At 37.0% G+C, this 16,436-nt stretch overlaps 1 protein-coding gene across 1 annotated transcript; it reads left to right on the top strand.

Moving 5' to 3' along the window:
* The first annotated feature begins 8,844 nt into the window (after positions 1-8,844).
* On the top strand, positions 8,845-10,017 carry LOC141664594 (uncharacterized). Its single transcript, XM_074470552.1, has one exon. The coding sequence runs from the start codon at positions 8,845-8,847 to the stop codon at positions 10,015-10,017; it is 1,173 nt and encodes a 390-aa protein (XP_074326653.1).
* The last annotated feature ends 6,419 nt before the right edge of the window (positions 10,018-16,436 follow it).

Genomic DNA, 16,436 nt, shown 5'->3' with positions numbered 1-16,436 from the left:
TATAAAATTAAGTGAGTTTTAAAGATCTTTATTCTACATATTTGCATTGTTATTTATGTTTAACATCTACTCCACAAAATCATTGATAACAATCAACTGCTAAACTCAAAGCAAAACCAAAAAGTAAATATTTAAGCTAAAACACATTCACCCCCCCTCTGTGTTGTATTCATATCTAACAATTACACCTCACACTACAGACTCATACTCCATTTTTAATCGCCATCTTCATCTTCCATTACACTAAACCCCAATCAACCTCACCATTTCAAATCTATCTCCGCCATCATCTCCGATCTACCTTCGTCCGCCACCATGATTTAACACCAAAATTTTCGATCCATCTTTAATCACTGTTTGTATTACAGAAATCACTAACTTGTATAATATGAAATGATAAAGAAGATCGGAGTTGTATGCACAAGCCACAAAGGTGTTGGTGAGTGAAGTTTTGAACGATTACTGTAAAAAAGGAGGGGGATATATGAAATATAAAACCATTGACAATTACCAACAACAACCACCAATTTTCAACAAACTCACCAGATCTGAAATTTGAACATGAAATATGAATACAAATATCAAATTTTATGAAATAAATCACCAGATCTACATTTTAATCACTAAATCGGATGATGACAATCACTGATTTGTATAAAATAAATCACTAACTTGTATTATAAAGATTACCATATAGTATATATAAGGTACACGAGTCAACAACCATAATCTTAAACAAATATCACTAACTATGATTATTAATACAATAATTACTATGTGTGAGGAGAGATGATGAAAAAAAGGAGAGGTGGGAAAGAGAGAGGTAATCAAAAAAGAAAGTTCAGATAAAATAAAGAGAAAAGATGGGGATATTAGAGGGAATCGTTAGGGGTGGCGATGAACAAAAAGGGTGATGGCGGTGGCGATGATGGCGGTAGTAGTGTGAAAGTGGCGGTAGCGGGTAGGTAGGTTTAACGGTGAGAGTTTGAGATTTGGGGCTGAGTCGGGGTTATAGTAAAGTGAAAGTGAGGTGGGTGTATAGTATTAATAGGGAGGTTTTTATTTTAAGGGCAGTTTCTATTTGACTAAAATCCTATATATATATATAAATGAGCTTTGTTTATTTTAATTTCCAATACAAAATTGATTTATGGAACACTAAGATATATTGTTAGGAACAGTAGTACTAGATTCAAACCAATAGTCACAACAAGTTTACTTCACATATATTCATAACAAGCCAAATCTAAATATATAAGATTTATATTCACCGAAAAATTACTCAAACACTCTACCAATATTCATAACAAGTCTATCTAATATTTTTTCATTATAAACCAAAGCTGAATATACAAAACTTATAATCATAAAAAATTATGTGAACATAACTACCTCCAACTCCAAGTCAAGACAATGCTCAATTTATCGAATGAGAAAAACACGACCATTTACAATTGGTATCAGATTAGTTTGGTTTTTCAGATCTTCCTCAGTCAGAACTTCATCTTCTTTTTGCGGTGTCCACATAACTCTGACAGATTTTATATCTTCTTTCGGAACACGTTCAAGTGTCTGCAACACAGCAAAGGAATTGACGTACTCTCCTTCCATTTCCCTTCTCACCGGAATCTGGTGTTTACCACTAGCAAGCACACATATTGTAGCAAATGTATATTCATTGTCAATGCCTCTCTTAGCATTAACCATACCAGCCTTTTTATATTTTACGCCGTCTACATTCTCAAATGTCTTGTCATCTTTGACAAATTTGTCGAATTTGTCTAGAACTTGTCGAAAATCCTTGCCTAAGCGCTCCATGGTGTCATACTTTTCGAATAGATAGGAGTAATAATTGGAAGAAGAATTATCGTGTTGAGTAAGAGCTCTCACCGTCTCTTTTAATACGTAGTTGAGACCTTCTAAGGTGGATGTATCTGCAACTTCAGCTATTTTGTTAAGCTTCCTTTGCAACATTCTTTGCTTGTCCAAAACTCCGATCTTTGATCAAGCAAGGCAAAGAAAGAAAAATGGACATATAAAATGAGTTAATACATTCGAAATCCTAGCTATATGTCATTTTTTTATCATATGACATTTGACTTTTTTGTACAGTATTTTGACCGAATAGTTATATAGTATATTGCCTTTTAGGATAGTAATCCCTAACAATTGCCTTTTAGGATAGTAATCCCTAACAATCGTGTGCTAGATAAGACATATCTAGCATACTGTTCCAGAACCCTTGGATCAATATTTTAAGGATCCAAGGAATTTTTTTTAGCCTTCCGCGGATATTTCCCCGATATTTTCTGTCAAAAGGGGAAAAGGTCTTCCACGGAAAATATTCGCGGAAGGCTAAAAAAAATTTCTTTAAATTTGGACCCTTAGACATATAAATCCAACACTCCTGGAATAGTATGTTAGATAAAGTTTAACTAACACACGATTGCCTAGAACAGTACCCTATTTTTTAAGAAAAATCTATGACTAATAGGGAGTAGTTTTAATCGAACCTGAAAAATGAGCATAGTTCCATTAGGATCGGCCAAATCCTCTGTTGCCACATAACTAATACACAAAATTATTGGAAAAATGCACAAATTACTTTTATAAGTACGTTAATTTCTTTGTGAAAAAAGCAATGACTGTGACAATAGCAAGGACATGAATTGTCGTGATTTCTCCCTTGTTTGTAGCCTTCTTTCTGAATGTCACAATAAATGCACTATGTACAATTGGTATCACAGGTACAAGTCTTGTTAGCGCTCGACTCATAGAAATAAGAATGACCATCATCATCATCCGTAGATGAAGTAGATGAATATGATGAGCCGCCCATACTCCCGTATGAAGAAGCCAGTGCAGAATTTGAGGTGTATAATAAGGCGGCCATAGTTATAAAACTAAAGGCTATCCCATATGATAATAAGGATACCAAGATTCTATGAACAACATTACGACGATGACCAGGTACAAAAACCAACACTATCAATAACATTACGACGATGACACGGGGTACTGTTTGTACAAGAACCAACACTATCAATAACATTATGACGATGACACGGGGTTGTACAAGAACCAACATTAGGATTCGTCTCAGCCGAAAAAAGATCATCTACATGAGAATAATAATTAAATTTAAGAAAATCTTTTTCGTGTTGTCGTAAACTACAATGGGTAGTGAGGATTGCATGGGAATGGGACGTACTTAGCAGCCTCGAAGAAAAATGATAAAAATGATTATACTTAAGGGATGAGGAGGGGATAATTAAAGATACTAATTATTGTTTAGGAGAAGAGGGTAAGGCCAAAACCTTGGAATGATACTTCCACCCCATAATGGTACCTGCTGCTGAGTTGATAATTGTGGCCATCATGACTATTGCGATCACAACGATTAACGATGATAATCCTCTTAATTAGTCTGTAATTATTCACTTGTGTGTGCCCTCAGATTTGCGTATTAAGGCCTAGGGTTGGCTTTGAGAATCCATAAACCATACTCAAAATTGAATTATAGTAAATTGTTAATCCTTTTAAAATATTTTTTAATGATTTAAAATTTAATTATTCTCTATTTAAAAGACTATAACTTTATTAAATTATTTTTATATAATATATTCATGAAGCAAATTTGATCATGTTGGATAGCAAATTTATATCGGTATTTTTTTTTGAAAGATTGTAATTTTAATAAAGTAACATTATTCATAACAATTATAAAATTCATTTAATTGATTATATCTATTGTTTAGAAATAATAAAAAAACAAATTCTAAACTTAAATTCTATATTGTTGTTGTGAGAATTCGAAATTTGAACTTTTGATATATAACCTAGAAAAACTAATTTTAATATTTTTATCAAGATGATTCGAACCATGAATTGTTAATAAAACAAATTAAATGTCAAATATTTCTTATTATGAATTTAACGGCTCTTATTTATGTAACAAAATTTTAATAGCTGGTATTGTTTTAATGGTTGAACCAAATGACAAATAATTATATCATATTTTATTTATTATGGTAGAGCTCTAGTATAGATGACTAATACTATTATGAAATAAAAAAACTACAACTATAAATTTCAAAAGAACTATTGGTTTTCTATTTGAAATAGATTTTGGGTCTATATATCTTTCATTGGACCGGTTTAGGCGCGGGAGAGGCTAGCATCCATGTCACGAATGTCCCCTTGAAATCGAATATCGAATATATCTTAAATTTAGTGTTCACCGCAAATCCAACATGAGAATTTGGGACAGAAAGCAGCGGCAAATTCCGAGCTCAATTTTTCAAGAGTACCCCGTGTTTAATTTGCAAATGTTACGTGTCCATATTCAAAAAAAAATTTGGTCATTTTTACTAATTTTCCAATTTTTTTTATATTTAAGTTCTAAAAATTAGTATTTTAACAATTTATTTTCTAATTTATAATCATATAAGTATAAATGTAACCAAATATAAGATAAATTATGAAAGATTTATTAGTATTACAGGACACTTAAATTTTTTAACAGAAAGATTTTATAAAATATACATATTTATATCATAAAATTTTAATAAAAAGTCGATAATTTTTTATTCCGTGGGACACGTGTCTCCGCTGATTCCAACATAAATCACACGTGTCTCCGCTGATTCCAACATAAATCCGCCCTTAATAGTAAGCCGTGAGCCACTCCGCGTGAAAAAGTGTGATTATAGTTGAGTAGTATTAAAATAAGCTGTGATTTACGAAGAGTATCTCCAACGGATTTCTAACTCACTCTTTATAAATAATATATATTATTGATAATTTGTAGTGACTTAACATGTCCTCATCTTCGACAATATTTTTTAAATTGTCTTCTTAATCAATTTTTTATTATTAAAAATATCTTGAATTCAAAAAAAAGAAAAGCAAGTAGATTGATAAAAATAGTATAGTTTTCTCCCCAAAAATTAAAGCGGATTTCATTAATAATTTGAAATAGATTCAATTGAGATAAACCTCCAACCGATCATGTAATCAGTTTAAAAAATAAGTAGAGCTAAATAATTAGCCGTTTTATTTCCGAATTACTTAACAAACTGAATACAAATATTCTAAAAATTATAAATGAAGGTAATGATTTCTTGGGCAATCCAGCATGCATCCCTCCTGAAAAAAGTAGTTCACAATTGACAATCACATTACTTCCATTGATAGTGCAATATTCAGAGAGGTCATTTGCAATAACTAAGTTTAGAGGTATCATATTATGAACAAATATTTTTTGTAAGAGGTGAGCAGATGTGATTTTCACCACTGTTCCAAGCACGCCTCAGTTATTTACCGGCCGGATACCGGCTATAAACATGCTGAAAGTGTTGCTGATGCGAGATATTTAGATCTCCCGATACACCATCCAATTCATTTTTTTCACAACAATCACATCGCACAAAATGAGACACATCGCACAAAATGAGACACGTCGCATAAAACGAGACAATCACACATACAAATAATAATTTAAACATAACAAAACGAAAACACCCAAAATTCAAGTATCTCAGAATAATACCAAATTATAATATGATGTTAAATCAAAGATTTTGAATCCAAAAACTAACCTTTATTATAAAATTGGAGCTATTACCTGAGTAGATCTGAAAACTAAAGTGAAAACTTCTAATGAATTTTTCGAGTTTTGTAGAATAAATCTCAATTTTATTGAAGAAAAGTAAATGAAAGGAAGAGATGGAGATGAAGATGGAGATGAAGATGGAAATGGGTGAAAAGGGTAAAATAATGATAGGACGGTTAGGGTTAGAGGGAGGTGAAGCTGCCGAATCTCATACGAGAAAGAATAGAAAGCAATCAAATCTATCGTATCGAAAAAAAAATGGTTAAAAATATATAATAAAATAATAATTAAAAGTGAAATTTAACTCATAAAAATTGAGGAGAGATGAGAGTAGTTAAAAGGGGATTTAAAAAGTCTATAAAGAAATATTTTAATTTTCCTTTCACAATTTTTTGAGTTAAAAATTTGAATATAAAGAATATAAAGAGTGTGTCGTAGATGCTTTATAATAATTCTTGGCGGCTTCTTCGTTGGTTTTTTAGTTTTTGCACATTTATTCAATGTCTTGTTCATTTTGACACCCCGCGACTAATTTTGATCACGCAGGATTAACACAATCAAGGGTTTTCCATTCTGCAAATGTACGACTTATTTTTAGTATAAAATTTTCTTTCTAGCAACAGGACTAACCGTTGTCAAATGAAACCTCACTCAACTCTGCTCGCACATTTGTGAAGACATAAAGTACGGTAACATAATTCTTGTTGGTATTGCATCTAAACTAACAAAGTTTTGAGGTTGCAATTAGAGGAGAATTAACAAGTTATGTAATATACTTTCTCTAGAGCATTAACTTTTGCACGTATTCTAATGGAGTATATATTAAAATTTATATTTGTGAACACTATTTTTTTTGAATAATTTTGTGTACAAAAATTTAAGATTTTTGTAAAAAGATTAGTTTTAGAAACATTATGTAGGAGTATGTTAATTTTTATACGGTGTAAGAAGTTAATTGTGAGAATAGGACGGTGGAGTATTTGGTTCAATGTGCAAATGGAAGTTGAATTTTTTTAGTAGTACTTGTTCCAACCAAGACTCGTCACTTGTGAAATTCTACTAGCTATTTAAGCACATAAGAACTTATTTCAAGTTCAAACCGATAATGATCTATCTCTGATATCTTGAGATTGAGATTTTAGAACTAATAATTGCTTAAAAGGATATAGAGCTAAGTCAATACTACAAAAATAAGAGCTTGGAAATGGGCTTTAATTTATTATAAACATAAAAGACAAATCAATACATTATATATGAACACTCTTGATCCACTCAACGACCTCTAAATAAGTTTTCAAGTGAGCGTTTAATATATTGAAGTATGCAGAAAGTCGGTGATAAAATGTTCAATCCTCTCATGAGTTTGGTACATTTTTATTGGTGGAGTTGTTGTAAATGAAGGAGGTCCATCAATATTTATGATTATAAGACCAATCAAAATGCACCAAACTCGTGGGATTTAGTGTTTATTGTGTGCCGTTGGACACACATTAGAAAACCCGATTACAATATAACATAAATTAAAGAACTTATAATATAAGTTTAAGTAAGAGGATGCATAGATTGAAATTTCGATTACTGTCAAAAGTTTCCGAAACATGGTAAATTGAATCCTATGAAAAGAAGTTAAGCAAATTAGTCAATGAAACCAAAGTGAGACTAAAATAACGGTAGACTAAACACAGATGAGGACTTTTACTAGCACAAAGCTTATGCATGGGGAGTAATGTCAATGCAAATGACACATAAAAAGAGAAGGCATCGGCTTGGTAGTTTGGGGGTTTGAAACGAACAAGGCAAGTCATAACTTTGCACGAATGGGTTGTTAAACCCCATGAAACTAAGGAACATATCATGGATAAGAGCCCAGTTTTCACACACTCACTCATGCACTGGTGTTAGTGCCAAACGTTCCAGTTTTGACCAATGCGGTATTAGTGCTGCCTGCCATAGTTCTCAGTCTCACTTCTCAACTATCTATAAATAGATACCAAGTACCAACAACTCTGCTCAAATTTAGTAGTCGAGTCACTGTTTTTATGTATACTCGAAATTAAATGAGAAACTGAGGATACATATGTTCTTGTTTTCTAAAAGGATCATGTTGGGCCACAACCCAAGTAGTAAAGAACCCACCTAAAAAGACCCATTTAAGAAGTATATAAGGATTTATAAACACACATGTAAACGAATCTAGATATTAATACTTCATCAACAATAGCGTTAGAAGGAGGTTTAACCCCCTCCTAGAAACAATAAAAACAATGATAAATAATCAACAAAGCACAAGCAAAAATCAAAACACTAAAGAGATAGTTACAGTCAAGCAAATGCAGAAGAACAAAACTCCATTAACTCCAAAAAATTTATTCCTAGAAGTAGAAGGAACAAACAATGACAATCCTCTGCAACCCGAAATACACAAATCTGAAGATAAGCGAACTCGAGTCCTTACTCCACAAGGTAAACAGGTCCTCGCCAGTGATGCACGTCTCCATCTGGAAAAAATAAAATGCCAAAAAGACAAGGACGCTGTTAAACTCAAACTGGATGTTGTGGAGATAGAGACCGACGATGAGTTATGCCGTTTAGATGCTGAAAGTAGAGTTTTACTCGAGAAGCTAAGGCAAAAACGAGAGATAGCTCGTCTCCAAAGGGAGCTCCTGGAGGTCTCCGAAGGACATGTTTCCTCCGAGTACCAAACAGAAGATTATGAACCATCATGGAGATCTTCTATGGTAAGTGAATACACGAGGACGGAGGCCTCTACAGGGTCATTAACATCACGGAGGCGTAGATGAAGATACGAAGAAGATGACGTTGTAGATGATGATGACAATATAGAAGGTAGAGGTGTAACAAACCTAATCGAGGATGATGTGATTTTAGTTCGAGATTTCATAAGAACACACTCAAACGAGATGGAAACTTCCTCAGAAAGTCCTCTATCTCGAAGAATTGAGAGGGCTAGAATAAATAGGGATCTTAAAGTCCCCCCAATAGAGCAGTTCGAGGGATCCACGGACCCCGCGGACTTCATCCACCTCTTTGATGGACGAATGGCCTTCCATTGACATTATGATACAGCTAAATGTCAATATTTTTTAACATGTTTGAAAGGACCAGCTCTTATGTGGTACAATAATCTACCACCAAGGTCAATAGAATCATGGACCACTTTGAAAACTAAGTTCAAATCCAGGTTTTCTACAAACAAGAAGGGGCGAAAAATGACAGCATCACTTGTAAATATCCGCCAAAGATTAAATGAAAGTCTCAGAGAATATATCAATCGGTTTCGAGCTGAAACTATTCAAATTCCTGATTTGATAGAATATTTGACCCTAACATATCTCGTAGCAGGAGTTGACAGGAGTAGACACAATCTACTTCTCGAAGAATTCTTCGAAAAAAGCCCTGTCACTCTCCAAACAACTATTAACTTATTTGAGCATAGGTTAACACTCCAAGAAGTGGTAGGAAACATAGAAGCAACAAGGTCCCCAGGTCGAAGGAACAGTAGGTCGACCGAACGGTCATCACAATGGGATTATCGCAAAGGAGGTCGTAGGAGTGAGAAAGAACCATATAGGGCGGCACATGCCACGGATAAGCTGGAAGAAAAACCTGTAAAAAGCTCAGAGGACTTTTCAAAAACACGGATATCACCAGTAAAGCAGAGGTCATGGCCTCCCAGGCCTCGCGAAGAGCGAGACTTCACAAAGCTCAGCATCGATAAAACTCATATATTAGCCATTCTCAAAGCTTCCCCAGGGTACATACCACCGCGACCAATGAACCCAAACAGACCTCCGAGCAACAAATTCTGTGACTATCATGAAGACACAGGGCATACAACAAAAAGATGCTACCAATTAAAATATTTGATAGAAGACGAGGTTCAAAACGGAGAGCTCGCACACTTCGTAGCTAAAGAAGACTCATCACTTCACCAACAGTATGACCAAGACAGAGTTATTGACTTCATATCAGGAGGTCAATCAGCAGGAGGAAATTCTAACAGGTCAAGAAAGTCATATGCACGAGAGATATTCAGAGTTGAATCCAAAAAACCAAAGCGAAATCCTTCCCCCATCATCTTCTTTTCAGATGAAGATTACGGGGATAGAGTAATAGAGGATCACCAGGATGCGTTGGTAATTACCACCAAAATAGGAACAAATACAGTGCAAAAGATCATTGTCGATAATGGCAGTTCTGTAGACATTCTCTATCATAGTGCCTTCAAAAGAATGGATATTGGGGATAGGAAGTTAAAGGATGCCCTGGATGCACCCTTATATGGATTTACAGGAAATGAAGTAAAGGTGGTTGGAATGATTGACCTACCTGTACTCTTCGGATCTCCCCCTTGCCAAACATGGTTAAATTCCACGTCATAAATGCAATCTCCAGCTATAATGCGATCATTGGCAGAACTACTATGGGGCCATTGAAAACAATAATTTTAGTCCCCCATCTAAGGATGAAATTTATCATAGACTCCGGGGTCAGCGAGATGAGTGGAGATCAAAAAACATCAAGACAATGCTGCATAAGCTCGACAATTCCAAAGAAAACTCCTCAAGAAGAGACTTCGGTCAATCAAGTCATCGAAGTAGATCCCAAATACATCACTGAGTCCCCAAAGCCCCCCACTTATGAAGCCGTTGAACCAGTAGAGGAAATACCACTTGATGATGCATAGCAAGACAGAACAATAAAGATAGGCACAAAAATTTCACCCGAACTTCGGACAACTCTCATACACCTCTTCAAGCAGTTCAAAGACAACTTCGCACGGGCCCCAAAAGAGATGCCTGAGATCCCAACAAGTATAGCTCTACATCGTCTAAACTTAAAAACGGGAGGTAAAGCGATAAAACAAAAAAGAAGAATCTTCTCAAAAGAAAAGCAAGAAGCAGTTGAAAAAGAAGTAGATAAGTTGCTCGAAGCAGGGTTCATCAAGCCCGTACAGTTCCCCAGGTGGATAGCGAACACTGTTTTAGTGAAAAAAGTAATGGCAAGTGGCGCATGTGCATTGACTACTCCGACCTTAACAAAGCTTGCCCAAAAGACTTCTATCCGCTAACAAATATTGACCAACTTATTGATGCAACAGCAGGCAATGAAATGTTATCATTTATGGACGCCTTCTCCGGATACAATCAAATAAAATTAGCAGAAGAAGATCAGGATGATACTGCGTTTATCACCCACAAGGGCGCCTTCGCTTACAAAGTAGTCCCTTTCGGCCTTCTAAACGCAGGGGCCACCTTTCAGAGTACAATGGACATAATTTTCAAAACACAGATCGGAAGAAACGTCCAGGTTTATGTGGATGACATTGTGACCATGTCACCCACAGCATCAGAACATGTGAATGATTTAAGAGAAATATTTGAAAGGGTAAGAAGTCACAGCATGAGGTTGAATCCAGCAAAATGCTCATTCGCTCTCAGTGGAGGTCGATCCCTAGGCTATCTTCTAACCCAAAAAGGTATTGAAGCTGATCCCAACCAAATATCAGCCATTCAAAGCATGGCGTCTCCAAAATGCATCAAGGAACTCCAAGTCCTCGTAGGCTCCATCGCAGCTCTAAGACGTTTCATACCTCAGTCATCAAAGAAATGCCTCCCAATGTATGAAGCAATTAAGCAAGCATCAAAAAGCATCCTCTTCAAATGGACGAAAGAATGCGAGGAAAGCCTACAACAAATAAAACAATTCCTCACCTCACCACCCATAATGGCAAAACCAAAACCATGTGAACCATTGATACTATATCTATCTGCGGCCGATTCAACGGTAGCAGCAGTACTCATCAAGGAAGAAAGTTCCGACCAAAAACATGTATATTACGCAAGCCACATACTAAAAGATACAGAAACTCGCTATTCAAACATCGAGAAGCTCGCATACGCACTTATAATGGCAAGCAGGAAATTAAGACAGTGCTTCCAAGGACGGCTGATAATAGTCATAAAAAATCAACCATTACGAAGAATTTTGCATCAGACAGATATTTCAGGAAGATTAGCATCGTGGACGGTTGAGCTAAGTCATTTCAATCTCGAGTTTCAGCCAAGAACATCTATGAGGTCTCAAGCCTTAGCTGACTTCATCACAGAGTGCACTTTCTCAAATCTTAAACCAGGAGAAGTAATCCCCACAACTGAAAGCAAATCATGGATACTCTTCACAGATGGGTCATCCACCTCACAAGCAGGGGGTGTAGGAATGGTCCTCACTAGCCCCGAAGGCTTCGTGGTCAAGTAAGTTGTGAAGTTCAAATTCCCTGCCACCAACAATGAAGCTGAATACGAAGGTTTAATAGATGGTCTAAAACTAGCCCTCAAACTAGAAGCAAGCGTCATCGACATATTTAGTGATTCACAACTGGTAGTCAAACAAGTCCGTGGGGAGTTCAAATCAATTAATGACATAATGTCCACATACATGCAAATCACCATTAGATTCCTACAAAGGTTCACCTCATGGACCATTAATAATATTGATAGGTCAGCAAACCAATGGGCAGACACCCATTCTAAGATGGCTACTTCAAACATCCACCAGGTCACGGACCCCACATACTTCACAGAGTTGATACACCCGTCAATCGAAGTCCACGAAGTCAACTGCATATCAATTAAAGAAGACTGGAGAATTCCAATAATCAAGTACATTCAAGGCAGTATCACAGAAAGTGACAGTCAACAGCTGAGGAAAATAGAAATGAAAGCCAAACAGTACTGTCTCATTGACAACAAGCTATTCAGACGAGCTTTAGTCGAACCATTGCTTAGATGTATTAACAAGAAGGAGTCACAAATTGTAATGGAAGAAGTACATTCGGGCATATATGGAGTCCACCTTGCAGGAAAGAACATGGCCTTAAAGATTATAAGACATGGCATTTTTTGGCCCACCATGCGCCAGGATTGCGAAAAGTACACAATAGAATGTAAACCCTGCCAATTATATTGCTCGAAGAACCACAAGCCTTCTGTGACCTTTAATCCTACCACTACGCCTTGCCCATTCTACATGTGGGGCATAGACCTAGTGGGACCACTTCCAAAGAGTTTCAAACAGTGCCAATACATCATTGTAGCAGTAGACTACTTCACCAAATTGATGGAAGCAAAGCCCCTCGCCTGAATCAGAGAGCTGAATGCAATACATTTCTTAATGGAAAACATAGTATTTCGATTCGGAGTACCAAGAATCATGATCACAGATAACGACACCCAGTTCACGTCGCAAGGTGGAAGAACGCTCTCGAAGAGCTCGAGGTCCAGCATCTCAAAGCATCAGTGGCATATCCACAGGCCAATGGACAGGTTGAAATCACTAACAAAGCAGTTCTACAAGGCCTCAAGAAGAGACTGATGGATGCCAATAGAAACTGGGTAGATGAACTTCCAAACGTACTGTGGAGTCTACGAACCACCCCAAAAGCTGCAACAGGTCAAACACCCTTCAGGATGGTATACGGGACAGAAGCCGTATTACCTACGGAAATTGGGTCTAAGACTTTGCACATCAAAAAATTCGACTCCAAAACTTCAGAAGAGGGACTACGACTAAACAATGATCTTTTGGAAGAGGTCTAAGAGTCCGCACAGCTCAAAATCTCCAAATACCAGGAAAAGGTCGCAGAACTATACAACACAAAAATTAAACCAAGAGGTTTCAAGGTCAATGATTTGGTGTTAAGAGAAGTGGCAGCCTCAATGCCCTCAAAAATGAATAAAATGTCTCCACCGTGGGAAGGCCCGTACAGGGTAATCAAGGTCACCAACTCGGGTTCATATCACCTCGCACAACTCAATGGAACTCCAATACCAAATGCATGGAATGTCGTACACCTCAAGAAGTTCTATCCCTAAGGAAAGAAGAATCCGAAGAAAAATCTCCTAAGTCTAAATTATTAAGTTATTTAAGGTAAAACTCCAAGAACAGAGTCAAGTTGTGATCGAAAATCATGATGTAAGACAGTCTGTGATCAGTGATGTTTATTTGGAAAAATGTTTTATAAAACCCTTGCGTTTTAACCTAATTTTGTCTTCATATATCTACTTTAACACACTCACACACTCGTTTATCTGCACCCAAGTTTTCTTTTATTTCTCATTCCTTTTCGCTCAAACACTAATCTCCGCTCAACGAGAAACGAATGACTTAAAGTAAGTACTTGCTAAGGCAATACAAAAGACAAAAATAAAGACAACTCCAAAGGAAAAAAGAGAACGAAAAACAAGATGCATAACAAAATTTTCCATAAGTTAGCAGCAAGCAATGTCCAAAATACGAGTTCAAAACGCCAACACAAAAAAAGGTTCAAAGAGCCCCGAAGGGTCCAGCAAGGTTCTATACCAAAACAAGACACAAAATAACATAAATCAAGTTACATAAACCTCTCGGGGCATACCTCAGGTCCAAAAACATAAAGTTAAGATCCACCAGGAAGGGTAGATGAGCCAGCTTTCCCATCTTCAGCTTTCCCTGTGAGTCCAGCAATATAACACTCAAAGTTATGTCCATTAACGTCAAGCCCAGCCTCAGCAAGACGCTTCACGCACTCACCATAGCCCTCTTCGAAGGAACCAAGAGCCTCGGCTTCACAACGCGCTAGCTGAGCCGCTATACCATCTAACTTAGTGATCAAATCAGATTTATCAGAAATCCACTGACTCTCCTTCTCAGCAAATCCATTTTAGAAGCGTTAAGAGCAGCCTCAAGACCACGAACCTCATTCTCCAAATTAGACACCTTCGCATTCAACGAACCACACTCAGTAATCAGCTCAGATTTTTCAGTCAAGAGAGAAAACACCCTATCAGCAGAAGCATTGTTATCTTTAGTCAAAGCATCAGATTTCTTCTCAAGGTCCAAGTTCTCAGACCTCAAAGACCGAATCTCCTCACGAAGTTTAACAACTTCCGCAGCATCAGCAATCTCTCCCAAGGCCAACAACTTACCAAGGTCAGTCGCCACCTAACAAAAGGAAACAGGACAGATATAAAAAAAACAAAAGAAAAGAAAAACTAGAAGTACCTTTTTGGCATACGCTTTGCATCGATGCAAACCAGTCCTCAGGGAATCCACAGAACCACCAGCCGAAGAGGCATCACGAGCCACGGAACTCGGACCATCTTGACCAACAGGGGCAGCAACAGGTACCCTACAAGTCACGGAGTCTTTCAACTTCTTCAAATGATGGCTTCGGGAAGAGTGACCTTCACGATGACTTTCTTATCCTTGTCTTTCAAAAGAACAGCTATTGGCGTAGGGTCAGACACATCATCAGGATCAACCACAGGAGCAGCCTTTGAGTCAACTTCAGGCCCCTTCTCCTCAAGAATCACAACAGCAACAGAAGCTCCGAATGCCTTACTTTTTACAAGCCGAGCAAGAAACTCTTCAGTAGGTATCTTAACAAACCAGTCAAACAACCGACGAAGGCTTGTTCCAACAACTGAAAAAAAAGAGGAGCAAAGTCAGAGAAAGGAATTTATAAAAATATACAAATCAGATATGATCAAGCAAAGGCAAATAAATCTTACAATAATGACCAGTCAAAAAGTCGAGGTCTATGAACTCCTCAGGCTGATACCTCACAGAAGAACCAAGAAAATGAGACAAGTCCTTACGCGTCTTCAACCCCAAACGGTTCAAAGACTTCACACGGGCCGGACATAAGGACTGTCAGGGCCCTACACGACTCAACCCGGGACCCTCATACCAAGCCCACTTATCATGCCAACCAGAATTAGACCCAGGAGCCTCGACAAGCTTCCTACAACCCTCTTTTTTATCAAAGTAAAGCTGAATACCAGTACTTCTCACACGAAAGATAGAAAACAACAAATCGAGAGTGGGGAAATACCCAACCTCATGACAACGAGCTATAACCCCATTAATCTGAAGAACAGTATTAGGTACTAACTGACCTAGACCACAACCAAGAGCCTCAAAAACAAAAAAGTAAAAGGGATGCGGGGGAAGCTTAAATCCAAACTCAAAATACACGTCAGGAATAACATAACGCCCAAGGACTGAAGAAGTCCACATACGCTCACAAGGCAGGGGCGAAAAAGCGATGTGACCCTCAGAAAAATAACAATGCCTAGACAACCTATCAAAGTCTAAAGGAGACTTCGAGTACAAACTAGGACTATTAAAAGACTTATTGGACTCAAATTTAGCACCACGACGAGGCTCTGATACCTCATACACAGAAGGAGTCCGCGAAGAAGAACCAACATTCAAGGTATCTTTCCCAACAGATAAACCAACCCCCCAACAGGTGAAGAAGAGACACTACGATGAGAATTACGGTTCAAAGTAGGAGTCTTATAAGAAACAGTATCTCCAAACTCATCCACACTGCCCCGGATACTATCACTCACAGTACCGGAAGAAGTCCGACGAGAAGAAACCATGATCCACGAATAACAAAAATGAGAAAAGTAGAAAACGCAAAGAAGAAAACAAAAAAAGGAAAAGATGTACCTAAACTAGAAGAAGAAGCAAGACAACCAAGGAAAAGACAAAAAGAAAAAAAAGAGAAGAGAAGAGGAGATTATAAATATCGGAAGATAAAAGATGTACCTTTTGAAGTCCCAACTGCTCAAGTTCCAAGAAAGAATCCCAAGCACCCAACCAATGAATGAAGAAAGGACTCTTCACCTCTCTGCCACGACCGAAAATAGGGAAATAATTTACATGCAAAATTTTTTCTTTTCTTTTCTTTTATTCTGGTTACCCCAATATAAAGCCCATAATTAAAAGATCTAAAAGAACTTTTTGGACT

Source organism: Apium graveolens, chromosome 6 (genome assembly GCF_009905375.1).
Source record: "Apium graveolens cultivar Ventura chromosome 6, ASM990537v1, whole genome shotgun sequence".
NCBI lineage: Eukaryota > Viridiplantae > Streptophyta > Magnoliopsida > Apiales > Apiaceae > Apium > Apium graveolens.
This window is presented reverse-complemented; position numbering and strand designations above follow the sequence as displayed.